The following is a 20,953-nucleotide window of genomic DNA, read 5'->3' on the forward strand; positions in this document are numbered from 1 at the left end:
TTTGTAAGAAATTGTTCTTTAATTAAGTCTAAACATAGTTTTATATAAATGGATTCCTGGAATTAAAAACGTTCAGACTTAAGAAATGATTGTTACAGAGACTGTAAGAGGCCGTAAAAAAGAATGCCACTTTAAACAAAGATTTCTCATTTTAATTAAAAAGATAATCATCAGAACATTCCTACATTTAACAGAACCATTTGAAGCTTCTTTGGGGGAAAAACTTTTTTGATGCAGGCATATGTAGTGTAGTTTAGATGATATTTAATCAAAGTCCCAGCCAAGGCTATTCTATTGTGCTTTTAAGTACTGTATCTGCATTTTAGTAGTTTATTCAAATACATAACATTGCTTATTAAACACATCCACAGCATGCTTGCAAATGGTTGCAACAAAACAACCCCAACACTAATTTAAGGAATCATTTTGAGTTTTGTGGATTTCCTAAATTAAAGATTTCAAACAGATTCCTCCAGACATATCAGCAATATACACTGTGCAACCCAGACAGTTTACAGCCCACACAGTGTATGCTGTTCTAAATGGGAAAGCATCCATAACTGGCAAATCAATCCTTGCACAGTTCTGCTGACAGAAATATCAGAGGTGCCTTTATCTAGACTTTAGTGATTATAAAATCAAGATCACGGCATATTTTCATCTGCCATATTTTAGAATGCCTCAAAGTGTATGATGATCTCTGAATTATACAACAGCAGTGCCTCTTTGTCGCTTCTACTGGATTTATCTGCTGCTTTTGATACATTAGACCTCAGTATCTTGCTGAAACATTGGGAGGCAGAAGAAGGTATCAGGGAATGTACTTTGGATTAGTTTAAATCGTTCCTTTCAGACTGGACTCAAAGACATACCATTGGAGACCAGTTATCATCAACGTGGGATTTGTCCTGTGGATTTCCACAGGATGCTATTCATTCTCTATGTAAAGCCATTAAGATAAATCATTCACAATTTTAATACTGGATGCCATCAGTAGGCTGATGACACCCAGCTCTGTATCTCTCTATCCAAATCTCCTGGGGATGCAGGTCCTGAGCCACTGCCTGACAGCTGTGATTGAATGGCTGAGAGTGAACAAATTGAAACTGAACCCAGACAAGATGGAGAGAATACTGGCTGGGAAGACTGAGGTCTCGAAGGACACCGTGCCTCTCATTTTTGACCCTTGCTGACTCAGTTAAGAGCCTAGCAGTTATACTGACCTAGCATTACTATCAGCAAAGCAAATTAATGCAGCTGCAAAAATGCTTTCTTCCAACTTTATCCTGGAAGATGGTCATAAGAACATAAGAAGAGACCTGTTAGATCAGACCAGAGGTCCCTCTAGTCCAGCAGCCACCCAGTTCCTCTGGAGGGTCAACAAGAGGGCATGAAAGCAAAGGCCTTCCCCTGATGTTTCCTCCTGGCGTTGGCATTCAGAGGTTTACTGCCTTTGAATGTGGAGGTTCCCCTACTTTGACACAGCTGATTTGGCCACCCAAATCCATGCCACAGTAATATTGAGACTAGAGCTACAGTAACGCACTCTATATAGATCTCTCCTCAAAATCAACTCAGAAAATTCAGTTAGTCCACAATGCCGCAGCCTGGTTATTATCAGGAACTAAGCAGTGCATGTTTTTTAAACCCATTCTGTAGTCATATCATTGGCTGCCCATTTGTTACCTGGTTCAATTCGTGGTACTGGCCATTAGGTACAAAGCCCTTCATGGCCTTGAGCCCTCATATTTGCAGGATCACCTCTCCTCCTGTGCCCCACTACCACAACTTCACTCAGCTGAATAGTCCTTCTTGCCCATACTACAAATGGGCAAGTACAACAACTACCTGTACTTGTGCATTCTCTGTAGTGGCTTGCACTCTTTGGAAAGGCCTGCCTAAGAATGTCAAGAAGGCTCCCACAATTTATCCCACCTCTGCAGGTTATTCTAAGCACCTAGTCTTATCTTATTAATACTGTTAGAGAAATCCCTCTGCCAATAAAATGTTTATCTGTCCTGTCCAAAGAAGGGACTAGATGGAACACCTTAGTAGAGATTCCCAATGGAATCAGTCACAAGAAGTGGAGCAGGGAAGGAAAGGGGGGGAACCACAGTAGGGCTTGAATAAAACCAAAAACTTGCCTAAAGACTGACTTAAGCAAGCATTAGAAACCAAAAGACAGTGTCCCCAAGACAGGTCAGTATGTCCTAGGCTTGAGCAGCAGTAGCTGTGTACTCATAACCATTTTGCTAATGACGCATTACTAGTTTACTGTGTATTAAGGGGTAAGAAACTGAAATGAGCCAGTTACTTTTGGGACATGCTCAATGGAGAACACTGACAAAGCTAAGGACCTAGGTTTGTGGTGGGCACTCTTGTTCTTCCAAGGGGAACAAAGGGCCATCTGGTAAAGGCCTGAATGGGGTTTGCTTGTGCCCTGGTGTGGATTAAGTCAGAGTCCTGATGTCTAAAAGATAGAGCTTGTTTGAGATTACTTTGGGAAATGGTAGGGCTCTGCTGGTTTTAGGATGTGTGAAGAGCCGTGTGATAAAAGAAAGGAAATTGGCAAAGTTCTCCCTCCCCCAAAAAAAGGATCTTGTTTTTGCCAACCCAAGATACTTAACCAGTACAATAATCAACCAAGACTATACCGTAGGCAAGACAAGACACATTCCTTTTCCAACCAACAGTTGTAATTGCTATACAAGTTCATAGAGTGGGTTGCTGAGGCTATTTCAAACTAATGATGCCTTTAATCATTCTTATTTCTTGTAGTGCAACTTCAACTATTTGATCTAGACCCTAGAAAAGTTCATACACATGTTCTCCCTATTGATTACCAGTTTTATTATTATTACAGCAAACTGTGCCTAGGATGTTTTCAAGATGTCACTTATTCCCAGGAGCAGTGTCTATTTTACGGAAGGCTTTGAAAAGTAGGATTGGAATTGACCTTGCATGGAGCTGAACTAATTCCATGGGAGTCAAAACCCAGAAGGTACAAGAAACACTAGTGGCTCTGTGCATGGGAAGTGAGGGTACAAAGCTACAATTATCATATGCCCTATGGAATCAAGACTATATCAACTTTAGCTCTGTAGCTTGTGAGAGATAATCTTCAACAATTAGAAATCAGTGGAACTCTTCTGGTTCCAGTAGTTTTTGACAATTGTTTTACTTTTCTGCCTTTACTGTCAGAGGTACACACTTGTTAAATACCCCAGCTTTCAAAAAGGCCAGTGGTCTAAAGGGAGAAAAATCCATTTAGCAAGCTAGAGCAGCTAATTATTACTGTGACATTCAACTTTACTGTTCTGTTTTCATCTAGAAACAATGATGATCCCCATAAACCAGCCCTAGGTAATGGTGCAAGAGGGCTAATAAAATGAAGCTGGATCCAGACAAAACAGAGATATTGATAACTGGCAGACCTATGGACCCAAGGGTTTGGAGATTGAGGGTTCCCGGACCCAGCTGCTGGATTCTCAGGTGGCAGGAGGCAAGCTACCTGCTTACAATGTGTTTGTAGTAAATGGCTGTCTTTAAAGATGATCTGGAAGCATTAACTGGCTCAGAATTGTATGGACCACTTCTTACAGAAGAAAGAGCAAGAGAAGGGTGTATCACTCCCATTTTAGTTCTCCAACTTACTTCCATGCTCAAGAGCTGATCATAACATTTAAAGTTCTAAATTTCCTGGGTCACATATATCTTTAATTGACTGGTAACACTAAGGGAATACCTTTTATAAACCTGACAGATTAGGGGATGAGTTCTTGCTTCATGATCCTCTTTCATTAACAAGAGAACAGAGCTCCCTCCACAGGAAGCCTCACCACATCACTTCCGTCTTATTTCTGCCAGAAAAGTAAATACTACATTTTTATAATTTTTAAAACCCTTTGTCTGGCTTCTCAGTCCTGGTCTTATAGCTGCTGCTGTTTTTCCAATTGTGCTACATCATTATTTTACTAAAACGCGCCAGTATTTTGATTTATACATGTGTTACTCTGTCTGTAAGTTGCTTTTTGTGCTCCTTGCTGAAGCACAGCTAACTAATAAGACTTATAAATTGTTATGCTTTTGAAATGCAGCTACCACTTAAAACTCATACCTCATGTTTCAGTATATTCACTATACAAGCATTTAAATAAGTTTGGGGTTAACCAATTTCTATACTGTGACAAAGTAGATTTTGTATTATAAAACTATTAATCTATAATAGACTTGTATTCTAAAAACAGGAACTGTCATTCTGAACACTGCTCTCCATTTCAGAGGTCTAAAAATACTGTCCAAGGATCGAAATAAATGAGATACTTTGAGATCTGTGATTGGATCTTCCCTGCATCTTTTAAAGCTCAGTTACAGCCATGAGCCACTCAGGTTCAGATTAGGGCTATTTTGGGAGGGAGAAGTGTGTAACTCTCACACCTCCATACATTCTTGCAAACTGAAACCAGTCTCCCCACTGTCCTTTAAAAGATGGTCGAAAGTGTTATACCTGCCTTTCCTCTCCTTTAAAGGGCTAACAGCAATAAAGGGGGTAGTGAATTTAATCAGTGAAACCAGGAAGAGGTGGAAGTATATGAATGGCTGTACTATGCCATTAAAAGATCTCTGTCACATTTAATTAGACCCTCTGCTTCAACTCCATATTTGTTGGACTGTAAAATGCACATCTGGATTTACAAGCTTCTGTTGAGCAGGAAGCAGGCAGAAACAAGTTTAATAACGGAAGAAAAGTTGACAAGAGACAGAAAACCTGACCTCCTTCCAGAAGGTAGAACTATCCTAGTTCAGTAGTTGTTTGCAGCTGAGAAACTTACCATATGTAAAAAGTAACTTAGATAAACTAACCTCAAAAGCATCCAAATGAGGGTGAACAAGGTGCAAACAGCAGAGAAAACATCCAAATGGCAAAGGACAGGTAATCCTGCAAGGATTACCTGTCCTTTGGGTAATCCTTGCAAGGGTCTTTAGGTAATCCTGCAAGGGTCCATACAATCACGCCCCTCTCCAAAACAGCCCCAACAACAACTGAGTATGTCTTCATGCTCACCTGCCTGATAAACAGGAAAAAAAACTTATAGTAAGCACAACTTTCTGTTCTCATTTAGCCAACAGAAGAGCCATCAACAAAGAGATTGTCAGGAGAACCTGTTACATCCCAAGGAAAGATACACACTTGACTCCACTCGTAGACCCACTCACCGAAAAAGGCACTGAGTCTGACCCACGTAACAGCTGCCCTAAGTGGCCGTCATACTCCTGTGGCAGACATTTCCCCTTTGACCTGTGAGCTAAGGTAGTATATTCATGCTGCAATCCTAAGCAAAGTTACCACATTCTATACTCACTGACATCAACAGGCATACACTGGAGTAACTTGACATAGGAGCATACTGATTATATCTCATTCTCCGTTCAGTTGTAGCCATGCTTGGTGTTTGGCTGAGGAGAAGTAGTCTAGTTGGCAAGGACTGTAAGTCAAGGACCTTATGATTCATTAGAGCCAGGAACAATTATCTTTTAGGCCAGAAAAGAAGGGAGAGGACAAGTATAGAGGAGTCTGTGTGACCACTTAACAGACACTGCATCCGTTACCCCTGCATGCTGTTTCCAGAACATGGAGAAAACCAAGCCATTTGGCATTATTTCAGAGTAAAAAGGGGATGATGATCAGTGTATTCCACTGAAGGGTTAGAAGCTGGAAACCTCAGGATAAAGCACAAGCTCTCCCTTGTTCCAGGTATTCCAGTTCTACCAATCTGCATGCACCTTGGGCAAAGTTCACTGCAATAGATATGAGCCACTCTACCCCAAAGACTGTATGCTTCCTCTAGCAGGGCCACTGGATCCAATACATTCTGGACAGCAATGTGAGCTTCAATGGTCATTGTCCATCCAAATCAGTGTGTGCTTGAGATGGCTCCTGCCAAAAAAACCCTGCAAGGTTGTTCTAGTCACCTTCAGCCCTAACTGGGATATGATAGTGGCTCAATGACATAGCACATACTTGCTTACTTAAGGTCCTGGGTTCAATTCCTGAAACCTCCAAGTAAAAAGATGTTGGGAAAAACTTCTCTATACTTTGTCTGACATCTTAGAGATCCACAGTAAGAGTACACAGTACTAGGCCAGATGGACTCAATGTACGCTTCATATGTTTTAACAATGGATCAAATGAGCTGCATCCTCCACTGTCCTAGGACTACAATACTCTAGCACTAAACCCCCATCCCAAGAAACTCAGAAGATGGACATCTGAATGTACAAGGGTTTCTTCAGAGGCATCCCCTAGCTAGATAAGCAGTGTACAGCTCAGCAGTAGACATATAATCTCACCTTAAGGACCTACAGGTAAATTGGCTGATTATCTGCACAGGATCTCACAGTAGCCTGAATGTGGTCTAACTGCATGAGATTCGCGAACCTTTTGCCAGGATTCTGTATATAGTTAACACAATGTTGTTTTGCCACTTGTGGGAAAGAACATCCTCTTTGAGACTGTGCCTAAAATCACTCCAAGGAGCAAAAGCTTCTGGACAGGTACAGGGAGTGAAAAAAATGGTCTTTCAGAAGAAACACAGTTCACAAGCCTCAACAAATCACCTATAGCACCCATCTGTCCGAGGCGGCAGATTCCCAAATGTAGTGAACCAACTGAAGGAGCCACAACCCTTCACTGACTCAATCAGGGTGAGATAGCTTTTTTCTGGTGGACTACTTCCTCAATTGGACCTGGAGGGCAAAGACAAAGGTTTGGCATTTTAGTGATATCCCAATCAGAAAGGACTGAAGGCTCATTTAATGTAATAAATAGTCTATAGAAATAGTAGGAACTCTTTTTTAGTTTTGTTGCCTTTCTGAGGACAGTAGAAAGGGGCTCTTTTGGATAGGATGATGGGAAAACAATCTGCACTAAAAAGCTACCCTGGCTAGAGGCAAGAGAACATTCTCCTTCCCCAGTTTAGAGTGATGCTCTTCTACATGCTAACAGCAGTCACAGGGATGGAAGTCACCAACTCCAGAGTTAAGGGTCAAGCTGGAAGGGGTTATCCCTCCCAGATGAAAGAGGGAAGCCATACTGGTTCTTGTAGCCTTGGCAAACTGGGGGCGGGGGGAAATGCCTTAGGGTAACATAAGACCACTGAAGTGAGGCAGCAGAGCCAACTGGATTTTGCCCTCTGGAGTCCTAGACAGGAGAGGGAGACTGACAAGGAAGCTTGTTGGGTATGCTACTATCTGTGCTTGATCTTTTCGTGTCATTTCAGCTGTGACTGGGAACATGAGAAGAGCCGATATCTGACTCAGATAATTCTGTCCTCTATCCTCTGCTTACACACCTTGAATCCAGGGCAAAAGTGGCCGAAGTGTCTCTTACCACCATTTTGCTGATCCATCAGATGAAATACAGTTGGTGCATTTCAGGAGAATAACGGGGGCGGGACAGAAAGGTCTGGCTCTCCAGTCACAACCTTCTGATTTCTCAGGCATCCACCAGAGATGGGCTTATTCTGCCTAAGGAGAAAAAGACTGTCTCCTGTCTGCCTAAGAGGGTAGGAAAAGACTGCTGCTTTGAGGTGGAAAAATACTGGCTATGTTCCCAGAAACAGTTTAGGAATAGCAGAAAGACCCAGGTCTCTTTTGGAAGTTCTTGGCAGAAAACTGAGACAAGAGTTTTCTCCTTTGGACAGGACAGATTTTGCTGGCCCTGCCTTCTAGTGGACAAGTTAACATTTTGCTGCATGCTTGCTCCCCTACCAACAGAATGAGAAGGGACACTTTTTAAAAAACAACTAATGACAGCTAATGTCTTTGGTTGGAATCCAGTGACAAATAGCCACATGGTTGTTCCCAACAATTATATGAATATTATTCCATAAGCGAGCCAGCTGTATGTGGTAGCTCATAATATGGATCTGAAGTTGGCGCATAGTGAAATTCAGAGGATCTGTGAGATGAACAACTCAGCCCCTTCCCTGTGCGTTCCTTTGGCCTTTGTTAGTGGAAGTATCTTTCTGTATTTGCAGTAAAATAAATTTAAGGTTAAATAAATTAACCCTCACTAGGAGGGTTAATAAATAAAGTAAAATATTGTAAATCAAAAATTAATAATTAATTTTAAAACCAGTTAAAACCACAGGGAATTATGTTACCTGTCAAAACTACTCTTTTCCAAAAGACTGCATGCAGGCTTTCTGAGAAACTGTACAGTACATAAATCCAGACCACATGGAAGTCCCTCCTTACTACACAAATCTATTTATTTTAAATATTTATATACCATATTTTCAATGTGTAACAAACTCTGTGAAGGTTCTGACTCCTGCCCACTAGAGACCTGTGCCACCTTTAGTTTAAAAACCATCCAAAATGGAATGCCTCTGACCATGTCAAAAGTCTCTCCCTGCCAAGAAAACAGCATTTCAAAATGGACTGAGCCTTTCCATTAGAAATGGTATGTTTGCATGCCTATCTAGAGATGGTGGCATTTGATATTATGTGATTCACTATGCCTATCAAGGAGCTACATGCAGAGCCCTCACAGATGCAACGTTGTTTTGGAGGTGCCCTTGGGCAAGCAGCCATTTGACTGAAAGACATCCGAGCTCTATTCTAGGATTCACTTTTTGTCTGCCCACATTGCAAGTGCAGCAAACATGCATATGCATGAAGTCTTGCCAAATGCATGACACAAAATGGTGCCAGCCACCTCCCTGGTTCTTACAAGGGACATAACTGTATGTCCATAGCACATTTTCAGTGCACATTTGTGTGGAACATTCCCACCTATGTGATGCCTTATTTCTATGTGGACATTATAACAGTGCAACATGCACTTTAACAATGGTAGCTCAGCTGGAAGTTTCTCATCTTTGTACCCTCAAATTATAGCAGTGAGCTGAAAGACTAATATATTGGGCAAGACAATAATATTGTGGCTAGCTGGCAGCTGTGGATCTATACCAATGGTTACTTCATGTATCCTTCCTGAACCTTTGCGCTCTGCTAGGAACTGTAGGATATTGTGCTAGGATGATGCAGTTACAACACATGACCAGCAGGAGAAAGTGAACCATGTTGGCGATGAAGAATGCAAAACTCCCCTGCAGGGCTGGGAAGAAGAGACTCATGTGATCATGATACAATAAGAAAGGTTGGCATTTACACAATTGAGTTCTTGATTATAAGGAATACTTGACTACAGTCAAATGATGAGCTCACTGGCATTCCTAGTAAAAAAATCCATCAATCGTTAGGCTGTAATGCTTGGTCATCCTTTAATTGTAGTATGGAACTATACAACTTTTTCTGAACATTTTTTCCCTACAAACAGTCCTGTCGGTACAATGCTCCCTTTCAAATGGTTTAGTGACCATTACATTCCCAGAAATTATTCCAGATGTGAGCATTCTCCTTTTAATGGTTCATTTGGGGAACTGCAGTTTCTCCAGCATCTCACCCTCCTGTCCCTACCAAAAAATTGGTATCCTTCAACACAGCCCCAGCACACAGTTTAACTTTGCTACTAAATTCCACCTTTAAACAGACAAGCAAACTCCATCCCTTTTTTATTCGTATTTCTCCAATCAGAAAGCCTCTGATTGACCCCTACCCCATTCTCAAAAACACAGCTTTCCTTCTTTCCTACATCCAGCCTCCCCATCCACTTCTTCAACTAGTCCTTCTATTTAGGCCTATATGTAATGTTCCCAAAACCACAGTCTTCCTCCTCCTTCCTCACCACCCATCCCCGTTCATTAGAACTTAATCTTCCAACCACTCTTACTCCAGAAGGCTGCACAAACTCCATTCCAGAGCTACCGGACCCCTTGTTTAAGAAAACCCCAAATCAAACCCGGTACAACAGACCAGTGCCCTTCCACGTAAACGATATGGAAATGTATGAGCTAGATACCCTTCTTCTCCCTACTCACACACACCGCAGCATCTTCTGATTTGCCCCCCCAAAGGCCCTCCCAGTTATCCTAGAGTCTCTCATCCTCTCTTCACACCTTGCCCCACTCTTGCACCCTAATTCCACCCCTCTGTACCCTCCTCTCCAACAGCAAATAGTCCTTGCCAACCCAAGTCGTCCCTTCCCAAGTCTCCTTTCTCACCATGAACTTGAGGGCCTTCTCCTGCACCACCGCTTCGGCGGGGTCCATAGCCTTCTCCGAAGCACCTTTGCTGTGGCTGCCGTTTCCCCGCCAGCTCCAGGCTTGGGCCTGAGCCTAGGCCTCCCCCCACTCCCTCACCCTCTCCCTCAATGCAAGGCCACAGCCTGCGCACAGTCAGATAAGAAACCTGGGCTTTCCTGCAGCTCAGGCAAGTGGGAAATGTAGTCCCGACGCTTCTCCGGAGTGGTGGAGAAAGGGACATAAAGAACTACGGTTCCCAGGAAGCCCTGCGAAAGCCGAGACTGCGCCTGTCGCCTCGTATGAGGCGGTGGAACTGAGGGCCGGTGGGTGTTGTAGTATTCGAAAGGGATAGACAGGGTCAGTTAACGTGCAGAAGCGTGGTTTATCTCTTGCGGTTCATGTAGCGAGACTACGATAAAAGGGTCTAGTGAAAGCTGTCGTTTCCGCAGATGCTGAGCAGCTTAATTTAACTGGAGGAGGCAAAGCAGGCCCTATATTCAGCCACTGTGCTCTTTAGGATTACGTGAATGTAAGCTAAGTCTTGTAGCTGAGAGAACACCGCCGCTTATTTAGACATGTCCATTTTTTAGGCTCTAGAAGTCTGCAGGTTGATGTATATTTGGATGGAACTAAATATGCACCAAAAGGTGTACCCATATTCTGTTGAAGACTTAAAAAAAAAACGGAAAAAAAAACTCCTGTTAGACTTTATGTAGTAAGGAACTCCAACATGATGCTTTATAGCCTGGGTTGCCGTTTTATTGTAAGGCAATTTCCCCAATAAGGCTGTAAAACTGCAGCCCACGAAAATGTTAAGTCGCCTGCTGCACAGGCATACTTAGATTAGTCTTGTGTAGCGTACTGAAGTTTTGAATTATTTATTTGAGCGATATTTACATTTTGCTTTCTCAACAGGGTGGTCTACGGATTAAAAGACTAATAACACAATTTTAAGAAGGACTACTCATAACCCTACTCAAGTCTATTCAATAGGGAAAGGTTCTTAGGATATTCCTTGCCAACTTCAGTACAATTATATATTGAGCTGCCAACTGATATTGCTGGTATTGACCTTTAAAGCCCTGTATGGTGGGGGCTAACATACCTTAAAGACCATCTCCCATATGAACCTACCCATTCACTCAGGTCATCTGACAATCTGAGGCTAGATGGGTGGTGACCCAAGTGGCTTTCTCAATCATGGCATCAAAACTCCCTCACCAGGGAGATTTGTCTGTCTCCCTCTATCAGTGTATTCTGCCTGCAGGTGAAGACTCTTGCTTCATTTAGCATGCCCCCCAGGTTTGAATCCCCACTCTGCTATGGTATTTACTGGGTGACACTGGGCCAGTCATACTCTTTCTGATTAACTTCCCTCACAGTTGTTGTGAGGATAAGATTGAGGAGAGGAGAATGGTGGGGTATAAATGAACTTAGTAATAAATATAGCTGACTATGGGGATGGCAGATAAAAGGTTGATTAGTTGTTGGGTGGGAAGGAGAAAAAGAAGCAGGGAAAGGTATGGAGGCTGCCAGGATGAAGAAAAGGAAATATTGTGGGGAAGTGGGATACAGGGGAACCATGTCAGTTGCCTACTGCAGAACTGGGCCCAGCCTAGTGGCTAGAACCATGTAGAAATTTCCCAAGGAGAAGCTTCTGGGGGGTTGGAAGGAAGGAAAGCTGAACTCGGGGCGGGGGGGAGAGAGTAAAGATACTTTGGCTGGTAGATGGGAAAGAGAAGGGAGCAGAAAAGGGGGAAAGAATATGGGGGCTGCAAGGAGGAGGAAAAGAGGAAATACTGGGGATACAGGGGGAAATTATTTTCTCCTGAAAATCCTTGCAGGTCCCCCACTTGTGTTATTTATATTTTTGTTCCTATTGCATCATAAGCACTTATTTTGCCGTAAAGTCACAGCCAACTTATGGTGATCCCATAGGGTTTTCAAGGCAAGAGATATTCAGAGGCCTGCCTCTACATCACAACCCTGGTATTCTATGGAGATCTCCCTTCCAAGTAGTAGCCAGGGCTAACCCAATTTAGCTTCTGAGATCTGATGAGATCAAGGCATCGTAAGCATAGGTAGCACTTTATATAATCATAAAAACAATTTGACTTTTGGCAAGCCCCTTTCTGCCTCAATTCCCCACTTGCAGTCTGAAAATAATAATACCTGCCCTAGAGGTTATTATAAGATTATTATAATGATGCATTAAGGCCTTTTGAAGATGCAGAAACTGCTTTTTAGAGCAAGCTGTGATTAGAATGCAGCGGAGAAGGTTTTCTTATCTCCCAGAAACTTTATTTAGTTCTCCCCCCTTCTCCATAGTTGTCTTAAGAATTTCAGGCCCCAGGTAAGAACACCTGCTGCTTCCCCAAAGCAGTGGAACATCTACCATACTCTCTAGCAGCAGCTGTAACTGTCTGGCCAGGATCGATTAAGGTATTCCAGTGCTAAAATGATCATATGGAACATCTGTGACAACACAGACATCTTTCAATTAATCAAGAGACACTTCTGAAGAAGAAGAGTTGGTTTTTATACCCCGATTTTCTCTACCTTTTTAAGGAGTCTCAAACCGGCTTACAATTGCCTTGCCTTCCTCTCCTCACAACAGACACTTTGTTAGGTAGGTGGGTCTGAGAGAGTTCTGAGAGAACTGTAATTAGCCCAAGGTCACCCAGCACAGCAGGCTTCATGTGTAGAAGTGGGGAAATAAACCCAGTTCACCAGATTAGACTCAGCCACTCTTGTGGAGGGGTTGGGAATCAAACCTGGTTCTCCAGATTAGATCCCGCCTGCTCTTAGCCACTACACCATACTGGCTAGTCGTCTGCAATAACTAACGTGCAGAAGACTCTGTAGACATTGAGAAACCTAGAACGAATTCTGGGTATTCTCTTCCATTTAGAAAGCCCTTCATGCTTTGAGACTTGGCAGCCTTTGAGATAATCTCTTCTAATATCCATCTTTAGGGAGCCAAAGCCAAAAGCTAGCATCTTTGGCACTATAAATTGGCATCTTGTCTGTCAGCATTCCAATTTGTTAACTAAAATAAAGTTGTAAGGAATATTTTAAACATTGATTTAACATTTGTTATTAACCATTTTAATGATTATTTTTGATGTTTTAATAATATGTTGGTTGTATGATTGTTACTTGCCTTAGGTTCCACTTTTCTGGGAGAAAGGCAAATTGATAAATGTTTGAAATAAATATTATTTCAGTGCAGTGGGTCTCACATTCTCACCCTTCACAGCACACTTTCCTCATCCATTCATCTGCAGCAGAATACGTTTCTGGGGCACTTATGCTTAGTTCGTGCAGAGAACTGGCCAAGCTTAGGCTTGGTAGGCCTTAGTGTCACCTGTGTGAACTGAGACTGTATGGTGCTGAATACAATCAACATTCCCAGCAGCTGTTTGTTTGTTTGTTTATTTACTTATTTATTCAAATTTATAGCCTGCTCTCATCCCCAGGTTTATTACAGGGTAAGACCCGAAGTGAGAAGGAAAGAAAACTTCAGGTTAGTAAGGGTTCTTTGCTGTCACAGATCTTACTGAAGATTTTCTGATAAGCCTCAGGAACAAGGCTTTTTCCAGTACACACATGAATGCATGAAGCTTCCTTATTCTGAATCAGACCCTTGGTCCATGTAAGTCAGTATTGTCTACTGGGACCTGCAACGGCTCTCCAGGGTCTCAGGTAGAGGTCTTTTACATCACCTACTTGCCTGGTTCATTCAACTGGAGATGCTGGGGATTGAACCTGGGACCTTCTGCATATCAAGCAGATGTTCTACCACTGAGCCACAGCCCCTCCCCAAACTAAACTAGTGTATTGGGCACCTATTATCTTTAACTCTGTGTCTTCAATACTCCCCCTTAATGACTTTATTAACTATTATATTTATTTTGATTAAGTATATGTGTATAAAGTCCTTTGAGCTTTGGGTGCATTTTAATACGTCTTCATTATAAACATGCAGTTAATTTTTCAGTCCCATTTTTTTCAATCATCTGTACAACTTCAAGAGCAGGCTACTTTTAGTGCTGAAAGAAAAGGTGACCCATGTACTTTTATAATTATCCCAAGTGAAAGCTGCTGCATCCACATACTGTTATTGCCTTGAGGTCGCTCAGTGCCTCTAAGAGTCCCTTGGCCATGGTCATCCCTGGGATAAACTCAAGGGTAATATGCTGCGGCAAAGACGTTGGGATCGGTATATAGCTATTTGGTGAACAGTCTATCTCAGGTATTTGTCTGCTGCTTTTGCTCCCAGCTTTACATTTCTGGTCTTATTGTGCAATCCTAAACAGAGTTATGCCATTCCAAGCCCATTGGGCTTGGAAGGGCGTAACACTGTTTAGGATTGCACTACTAATAACCCTTTAGGGGATGTGATAGAATTAACCCATGAAACACTGGCAAGTTTCCATCATTTCATGTCCTTTGGGCATTATTCCCCACATTATAATATTTTGAATAATAAGAAGGATGGTTTTAAATTAAATTTGCAGGCCTGCCATCTGCATGCATTCAGACTTTATTACCATCCTCACAGGCAGCTGCTTGTGTTAATTCTTTTCAGACTGAAATGAGAAATAAAGGGAGTCGTGTGAGGAGGAATAGGAAGTTAATAAGATAGTTCCTTGCAAAGCTTATTGTGAGGGGGCAGTGTTAATTGTTGTGTATGTGTAGTCAGTGCTAAATGTAAAATATAGGGCTTTCTGAATTATAAAGAGGGCAAATTATTTCATAATGTGGATGGTTTGAACGTGCCAGCTTGGGAGAGGGATACATGTGGCTGTCACAGTCTCTGCTCAACATACAGAATATATGTTCAGTTACAAAGAAGAAAATGGAAAGTAAAGGGACAAACGTAATTGTAATGGGGCAAAAGGAGGAGATGGAATAGCTTCTGATGGCGGAAAGGTTATAAAACTATTATAGCCTTTAAGTCTGGATAGTGGTGTTGTGAATAAATAATGGAGACTCAAAACAAGCAGTATTGTAAGGAGGTGATATACAGTGGAAGGCCCTGTTATAGTGTAGCTTTTAGAACTCTGTTTCTAGTGATCTATAGCAGCTTCATACAGCTCTCACTTGCAGCCTTGTGCATTGTCCTTGAACTTGTTTTTTAATCACCCCCTCAATTCTACTTATTCTAGAATCTTTGAAATCTAGTGGCATTGTGGATGACAATTCCTGGAGATTTGGGGGTGATGCCTGAGAAGGGTGGAGTTTGGGAGTGGAAGGAGCTCAGCAGGGATGTGATGTCATAGAGGCCACCCTTCAAAGCTGCAAGTTCCTTTAGGGGAACTATGGTTGTCAACCTCCAAGTGGGCCCTGGGGATCTCCCAGAATTACAGCTCATTTCCAGACTACAGAGATCCAGTTTCCTAGATAAATATTCTACTTGGGAGGTGGACTCCATGGCATCGCATCCTTGCTGAGGTCCCACCCCCAATCTCCAGGAATTCCCCAACCAAAAATTGGCACCCCATAAGGGGGACTGATTTCTGTTATCTGGAGATCAGTTATAATTCCAGGAGAACTATAGGCTCACTTTGAATCTAGTAACCCTTAGTGGAATGGAGTTGGGAACCAGTCCAAATAACACTTCTGCCATTAGTTTAGTTACAGTGCAATCCTAAAGGGGGGGACAGGCAGAGGGAGTGGACTGACAGCTATGCCAGCACATGCCCCCAGCACCGCTGTGCCATTTTCAAGCACCAGCTCCATGGCAGCTGCCATCAGTTGAGAATTAGCTGGGTTCTTGGGGCCAGAGCAATAGCACAGAGGGATGGGGCAAATCAGATTTAGGGTTGGCCAACATTTCCAGCTGTTTGGAGGGACCCGGGGAAGGAGCTATATGGGTCCACAGAGCTGGGTTGGACCTTGGAGTCCCTGTTCTGTCTGTGTGGGCATGCAGCGGGTGGAGCAGACTGCTTGAAATGTCTTGCAGCCGCCTTTTGCATTGGAAGCCTGTCTTTCAGCACTTGCAAACAATGCTGGTCAGTTTTGGTGGCTCTTGCACTATGGAGGCCTGGAAGAGCCAAGTGGATCCCAGAAACCTTGCCCCCATTTGGGTATGCTAATGAAGGGACAGAGTGAGAGAAAGCTCCTGACTTTGGTCTTCGTAGGGGGCTGTTTTCAAAACAGGATCAGTGCCGTGGCCACTGCGTGTGTCAGGCTTCCAGCTGGCTGCGTTGGGGAAAATGCCAACCATAACAATAAACGCCGTTGCTATAGGTGGTGTGTCAAGTTTCAGCCCCCTCTATTTCATCCTAGGAGCACCCACCCTTTGTGAGGAGGATGCACGGGAGCTCACCATGGAGGAACTGGCCATCCACATGGAATGTATGGGTTCTTCTAAGTCCCAAGTTGGCTGGATGCTAATTTAAAAAGTTCTGATTCTGCTAATGTCCTTAGCCAGCAGAAACAAATCTATGTCCTCATGAAGCAGGGATGCCTCCCTGTCATCTGTCCACCTTGCTCGTGGCAAGTGATCCCCATTATCGTGGTGGAAGCATGATACCTGGGATAGAAAGGGGGGAAGTAGAGTGTCATGATAGTGAAGAGCCCCAATGAAAAGCAGCACGTGAGTGGGGTCATGATCACTTCGCGCCTGCTAGTTCATCCCTCCCCAAGGGTGCCAGAGGGTGCAGGACCCCAAAACATGTCCTTGGTGGCAGGGCACCTCCTGTACCAGATGTTCTCCCATACCCACTTGTGCTCTATGTGCAGGGGGCCAACTTTGGGTGTCCGGGTGGGGGGGGAATGCTGGAGCCCATACCAACACTGTCAGGTGCCCAGGGTCTTGTGACTGAACTTGGGGGTGGGGGTGCCGCTGACAATCAGCTAGCATCCCTGGATGCATCCCTTTCTGCCCCTTGGCTGTGGCAGCTGCTTGGCTTGGCCCCTGTGCCTCTTGGTCTCTGATTAGCTGCGGATGCCCTGTCCATTGGAGCCTCGCCACCTCCCCATAACATTGCACAGACCATAGCAGCACAGTTGCTGGGGACGCTGACACAGTTGCTCCCTAAGACAACCTACAAAACCTGCAATTTTCCTACCAACCGCTGCCTAACTTTACTCCATATGGAGCAGACTAGCAGCGCTGTAGTTTCTATGGCTCTGGCAGCCTTCAGGATTGCTGTTAAGTCAGTGGGCTTAGCCCCTCCATTAGCTCTAGTCTCATGGAGTGATTTTGCCTACCTTACAAGGTAGGCAATGACTATGCAAGGTGGGAGACTTACAATGGGGGGGGGGGCTCAGTGACAGTATCATAACATTTGGGGCAAGTGCTAGAGTGTCGCCCAACACAATGATGTCGGAAGTGCAATGTTGATTCCCGCCCCCAATTTCTACCAGCTTTCCCCCTCACCACTAAGCTGAGCAGTGGTGGGCAGAACTGATGCGGAGCAGACAGTTTGCCCTCCCTATTGAAGCAGCTGGAACATTCAAAAGTGCCATATCCATCCCAAGCATTGTTATGTGGGTTTATGATTAGAATTTTTCTATCTGTGGTACAAGACTTTTCATCTGAATTTTAGTGAGTTCACTGTCCAAAAGTACAACAGAGACCAAATTAAGCATTTTTGTTCCATTTATCCCAGTGTGCAAGCTTTTCCATGTCTGCAATCCTAACCTAAACTATAAGTGCCTCTGATTACCAGGGACAATCTGTGCTTTCAGTTTCTTGTTCCTCTTAAATAATTGTCTCTATTTTGTCATTTTAGGGCAACTTGCTAAAAAATTTAGTGTGAGTTGCTACATTTGCTGTTCTCTAGGTTTCAGCTTCTTCCCCAGGTCCTCTAGATAGGAATGGATGCATCACTTCTAGAGTTTTGTATGCGAATGAGCACTAACACTCCATATAGTACATGTTCTGTCATTGTACACTCTGCAGGCGCTAATGAATTGTTGACCTTCTAGGATTACAGTGGTGTTTTTTTTAATCTATCTTCTACCAAAAGAACAAATTTCACCAGTTTTCACACTGGTGAAAGACAGGCAGTTGCAGAGTAAATGAACGCAGCATACAGAAAAATTGAATAGAGCCATCATTGATATATAAAAGTGGCAAAGGGATAAGCTCAGGAAGTGGGGTCTTGGTATGAGAACCGAAGTGTAACAATTTTAATCTGTGACATCTTGGAGGGTCTGCAGTTAGGCTGTTTAAATCTTTGCAGCCAATGTTTTAAATTGTTAGCCACCTTGGTGTCCCTTGTAAGGGCAAAAAAGGCAAGATATAAATTTTGTAAATGAATATAAATAAATAACTATGTCAGGATTGCTTAGCTATCTCCCACTGAATTCAATAAGATGTAAGGGTTTCTTTCTGGATCATGGCACAGATGGCTTCAACATGTAGCCCTGGAGGATAGCCTTATGCAATTAGCATTCCTCTTTATCCAAATCAATGACTTACCATACAGTTTTGGATGTGGTGCCCTCCAGCATCAACCCCCAACCACTGGTATCAATGAGGATGAAGTTTGTGGGTATGTTTCGATGGATGATTGTTTAAATGGAAACAAGTGTTTTAATGGCTTCGTCTTGGGCTGACATTGGAAGACCAGTGGTGTGGCTCAGTGTAGGACAGCTTTGAGTGTGTTCAGAATCCTAAGCCTGATTCTACACATGCTTATTTGAAAGCTCCTCTGTATTCAGTTGGGCTTACTCCCAAGTAACTGCTAATGTCATTTACTTGATTTGACAATAACATTGCCATTGTTTTGTCTAGTTCACTCTTCTCTACTTAAAGATAGATGGACTCACATTCTACTTGTCTCTGAAGAAGTGAGCTGTGGCTCACGAAAGCTCATACCGTGCCAGAAATTTTGTTAGTTTTTAAGGTGCTACTGGACTCTTGCTCTTTCCTACTCCCAAGCAACTGTGCAAGGACGGCAGCAATCCTATGCCCTATACAATGCACAGAGTTCTAGTATAATGATCTCTTCCTTATCATGCCACTGATCCAGGGATGGGACACTAAAACAGCCCAGGAGTGAGCTGAGCTGAGCAGTCCCTTGGACTCTCTCCACAGTGGCAGGGATAACTGGCATGGCCTGGGGCCACTTGGCTTGGACTTAGTCAATGGCAGGGGCCAAGCTTATGCCTGTTGGCTGGATCTGAGCTGAGCGATGGCTGCAGCACTGTCATTGTTACTGGAGCTTGGCTCAACTTGTACCTGGCTGCAAGCTGCCCTCTAGGATAGTAGCCCTCCAGGAAGTTTCCCAGGAACTTAAAATAACATGCCCCTGCATGACACATCTGGCACCACTGCACCAGAGCATAATAGTTCTTTGAAAACGTCCCTTTGGGCCTTTTCACATTCTCTCCTCTTCACATTTCTGTTCTCCGTGACCACCAGCATCCCAGTAACTATATTGCTTTACAACACTGTAACTATATAACTGAATGTGTTGCTGCCTATGTTTGTCTACATTCAGTAGACCATTTCCCCCCCAGTGGCCTCTTTTTAAACATTGTGTATAAATGTTAATAGGCAATGTTCGTGTGGACATATATCATTTGGGGGTTGGGCTGCTGTTGGTCGATAGGAACAGCAGGTATAGTAAAATAGATGGGGCCCACATGATGCCCCGTGAAGAGGTAGATCCAGCCCACCCAACAAGTTAATATAGTAACACTTCACAGGATATACAAGTATTGATTATTTAGAATAACAAATGTGATAGAAATGGCTGCAAAGAATACAGATTTTGCTTTGTTTTAAATTAGAGCAAAAGAGAGAAAAAAAAGATCAGAAATGCCAGTTCAGTCCAACATCACAAAAAACAACCCCAACAAGCCCCTTAGAGCCAGAAGAGGCTTTTTAAAGCCTCATGAATATTTAGCTTGTCCTCATGTAAAATATATGACTTTGTGTAAGGATCAGGCAAAGGAGGTGCATGATTTTTTTCTGATTTATGGGCCCAGTGACGGATTATTCATAGCAGAGCAGCTGTGTGGAAAGATTCATCCACTGCAAAATGTGATTGTACATCAGGCAGTCTGAGGGAACGGAGCTATGACTAATGGCTACTTTACATATAAATGAGAAGGTTTGTGCTAGGAACTGTTAAAAAAAATATAGTCACTCACTGGCAGGGTCTGGCCTCTTTGATCTGACTGAAGTACTGGGGCCAGGAGGAAGGAGGGACTAAAACTTGCCTGAGGACACCAAAGGCCTGGCCTCCTCAAAATCCAGCTAGTTAACAAATGCTTGGAAATGTCAGGGCACAGTCAGTTTCTCCTTTTTGCCACTGTGCTCATTAACTATGCTTAGCCCTGAAGGGAGAACCTCCGAATGTCCTGGGCCATCTCAAGCAAGAAGGACATAATCATTACACCCCCTTTCCTCCATAGAGCAGCAACCACTGGAAGGAAAAGAACCACAGCTGGAGCCAGGCTTGGGAAGGCAGTGATACAATTCACAGATTGGAGGTGTCTCCTTCCACAGGTAAGCAGGCCTAACTGTGTTGCAAGAGATGATGGGAACGTGGCTCAGCTGGTTAGGTTGGAGTGGAAAAGGAGAGGCAGGGGGACAAAATGTTTCTGACGGAGAACATTTTGAAAACTCTGTGCTATTCTGGGGGTTCTGTGTGACTTTGTAGAAATAGTGTGGTAGTGGTTGAGGATTGTAAGCGTTGATAAAGCATTGGGTACTACATGGAACAATGTGGATTAAAATACTATGACATCATTCTTCAGATTTTAATATCTCTTAAGCCACTTCTGAGTCTGCCTAGTATGGGCAGGAATTAGATCTCACCTGGCAGGAATACAGA

General features: G+C 43.3%; 1 protein-coding gene across 4 annotated transcripts in view; it reads right to left on the bottom strand.

Annotated features, from left to right (window-relative positions):
* BTRC (beta-transducin repeat containing E3 ubiquitin protein ligase) overlaps positions 1–10,232 on the bottom strand; it is a 140,275-nt gene extending 130,043 nt beyond the window's left edge. For all 4 annotated transcript variants that reach the window (XM_056849715.1, XM_056849713.1, XM_056849714.1 and 1 more), the window contains exon 1: positions 10,131–10,232. In XM_056849715.1, coding sequence (XP_056705693.1) covers positions 10,131–10,178 — 48 coding nt within the window. In that variant the 5' untranslated portion in view covers positions 10,179–10,232. The remainder of the gene's footprint in view (positions 1–10,130) is intronic.
* Between the last annotated feature and the right edge of the window lie 10,721 nt (positions 10,233–20,953).

This window comes from Euleptes europaea, chromosome 5 (assembly GCF_029931775.1).
Source record: "Euleptes europaea isolate rEulEur1 chromosome 5, rEulEur1.hap1, whole genome shotgun sequence".
Classification (NCBI taxonomy): Eukaryota; Metazoa; Chordata; class Lepidosauria; order Squamata; family Sphaerodactylidae; genus Euleptes; species Euleptes europaea.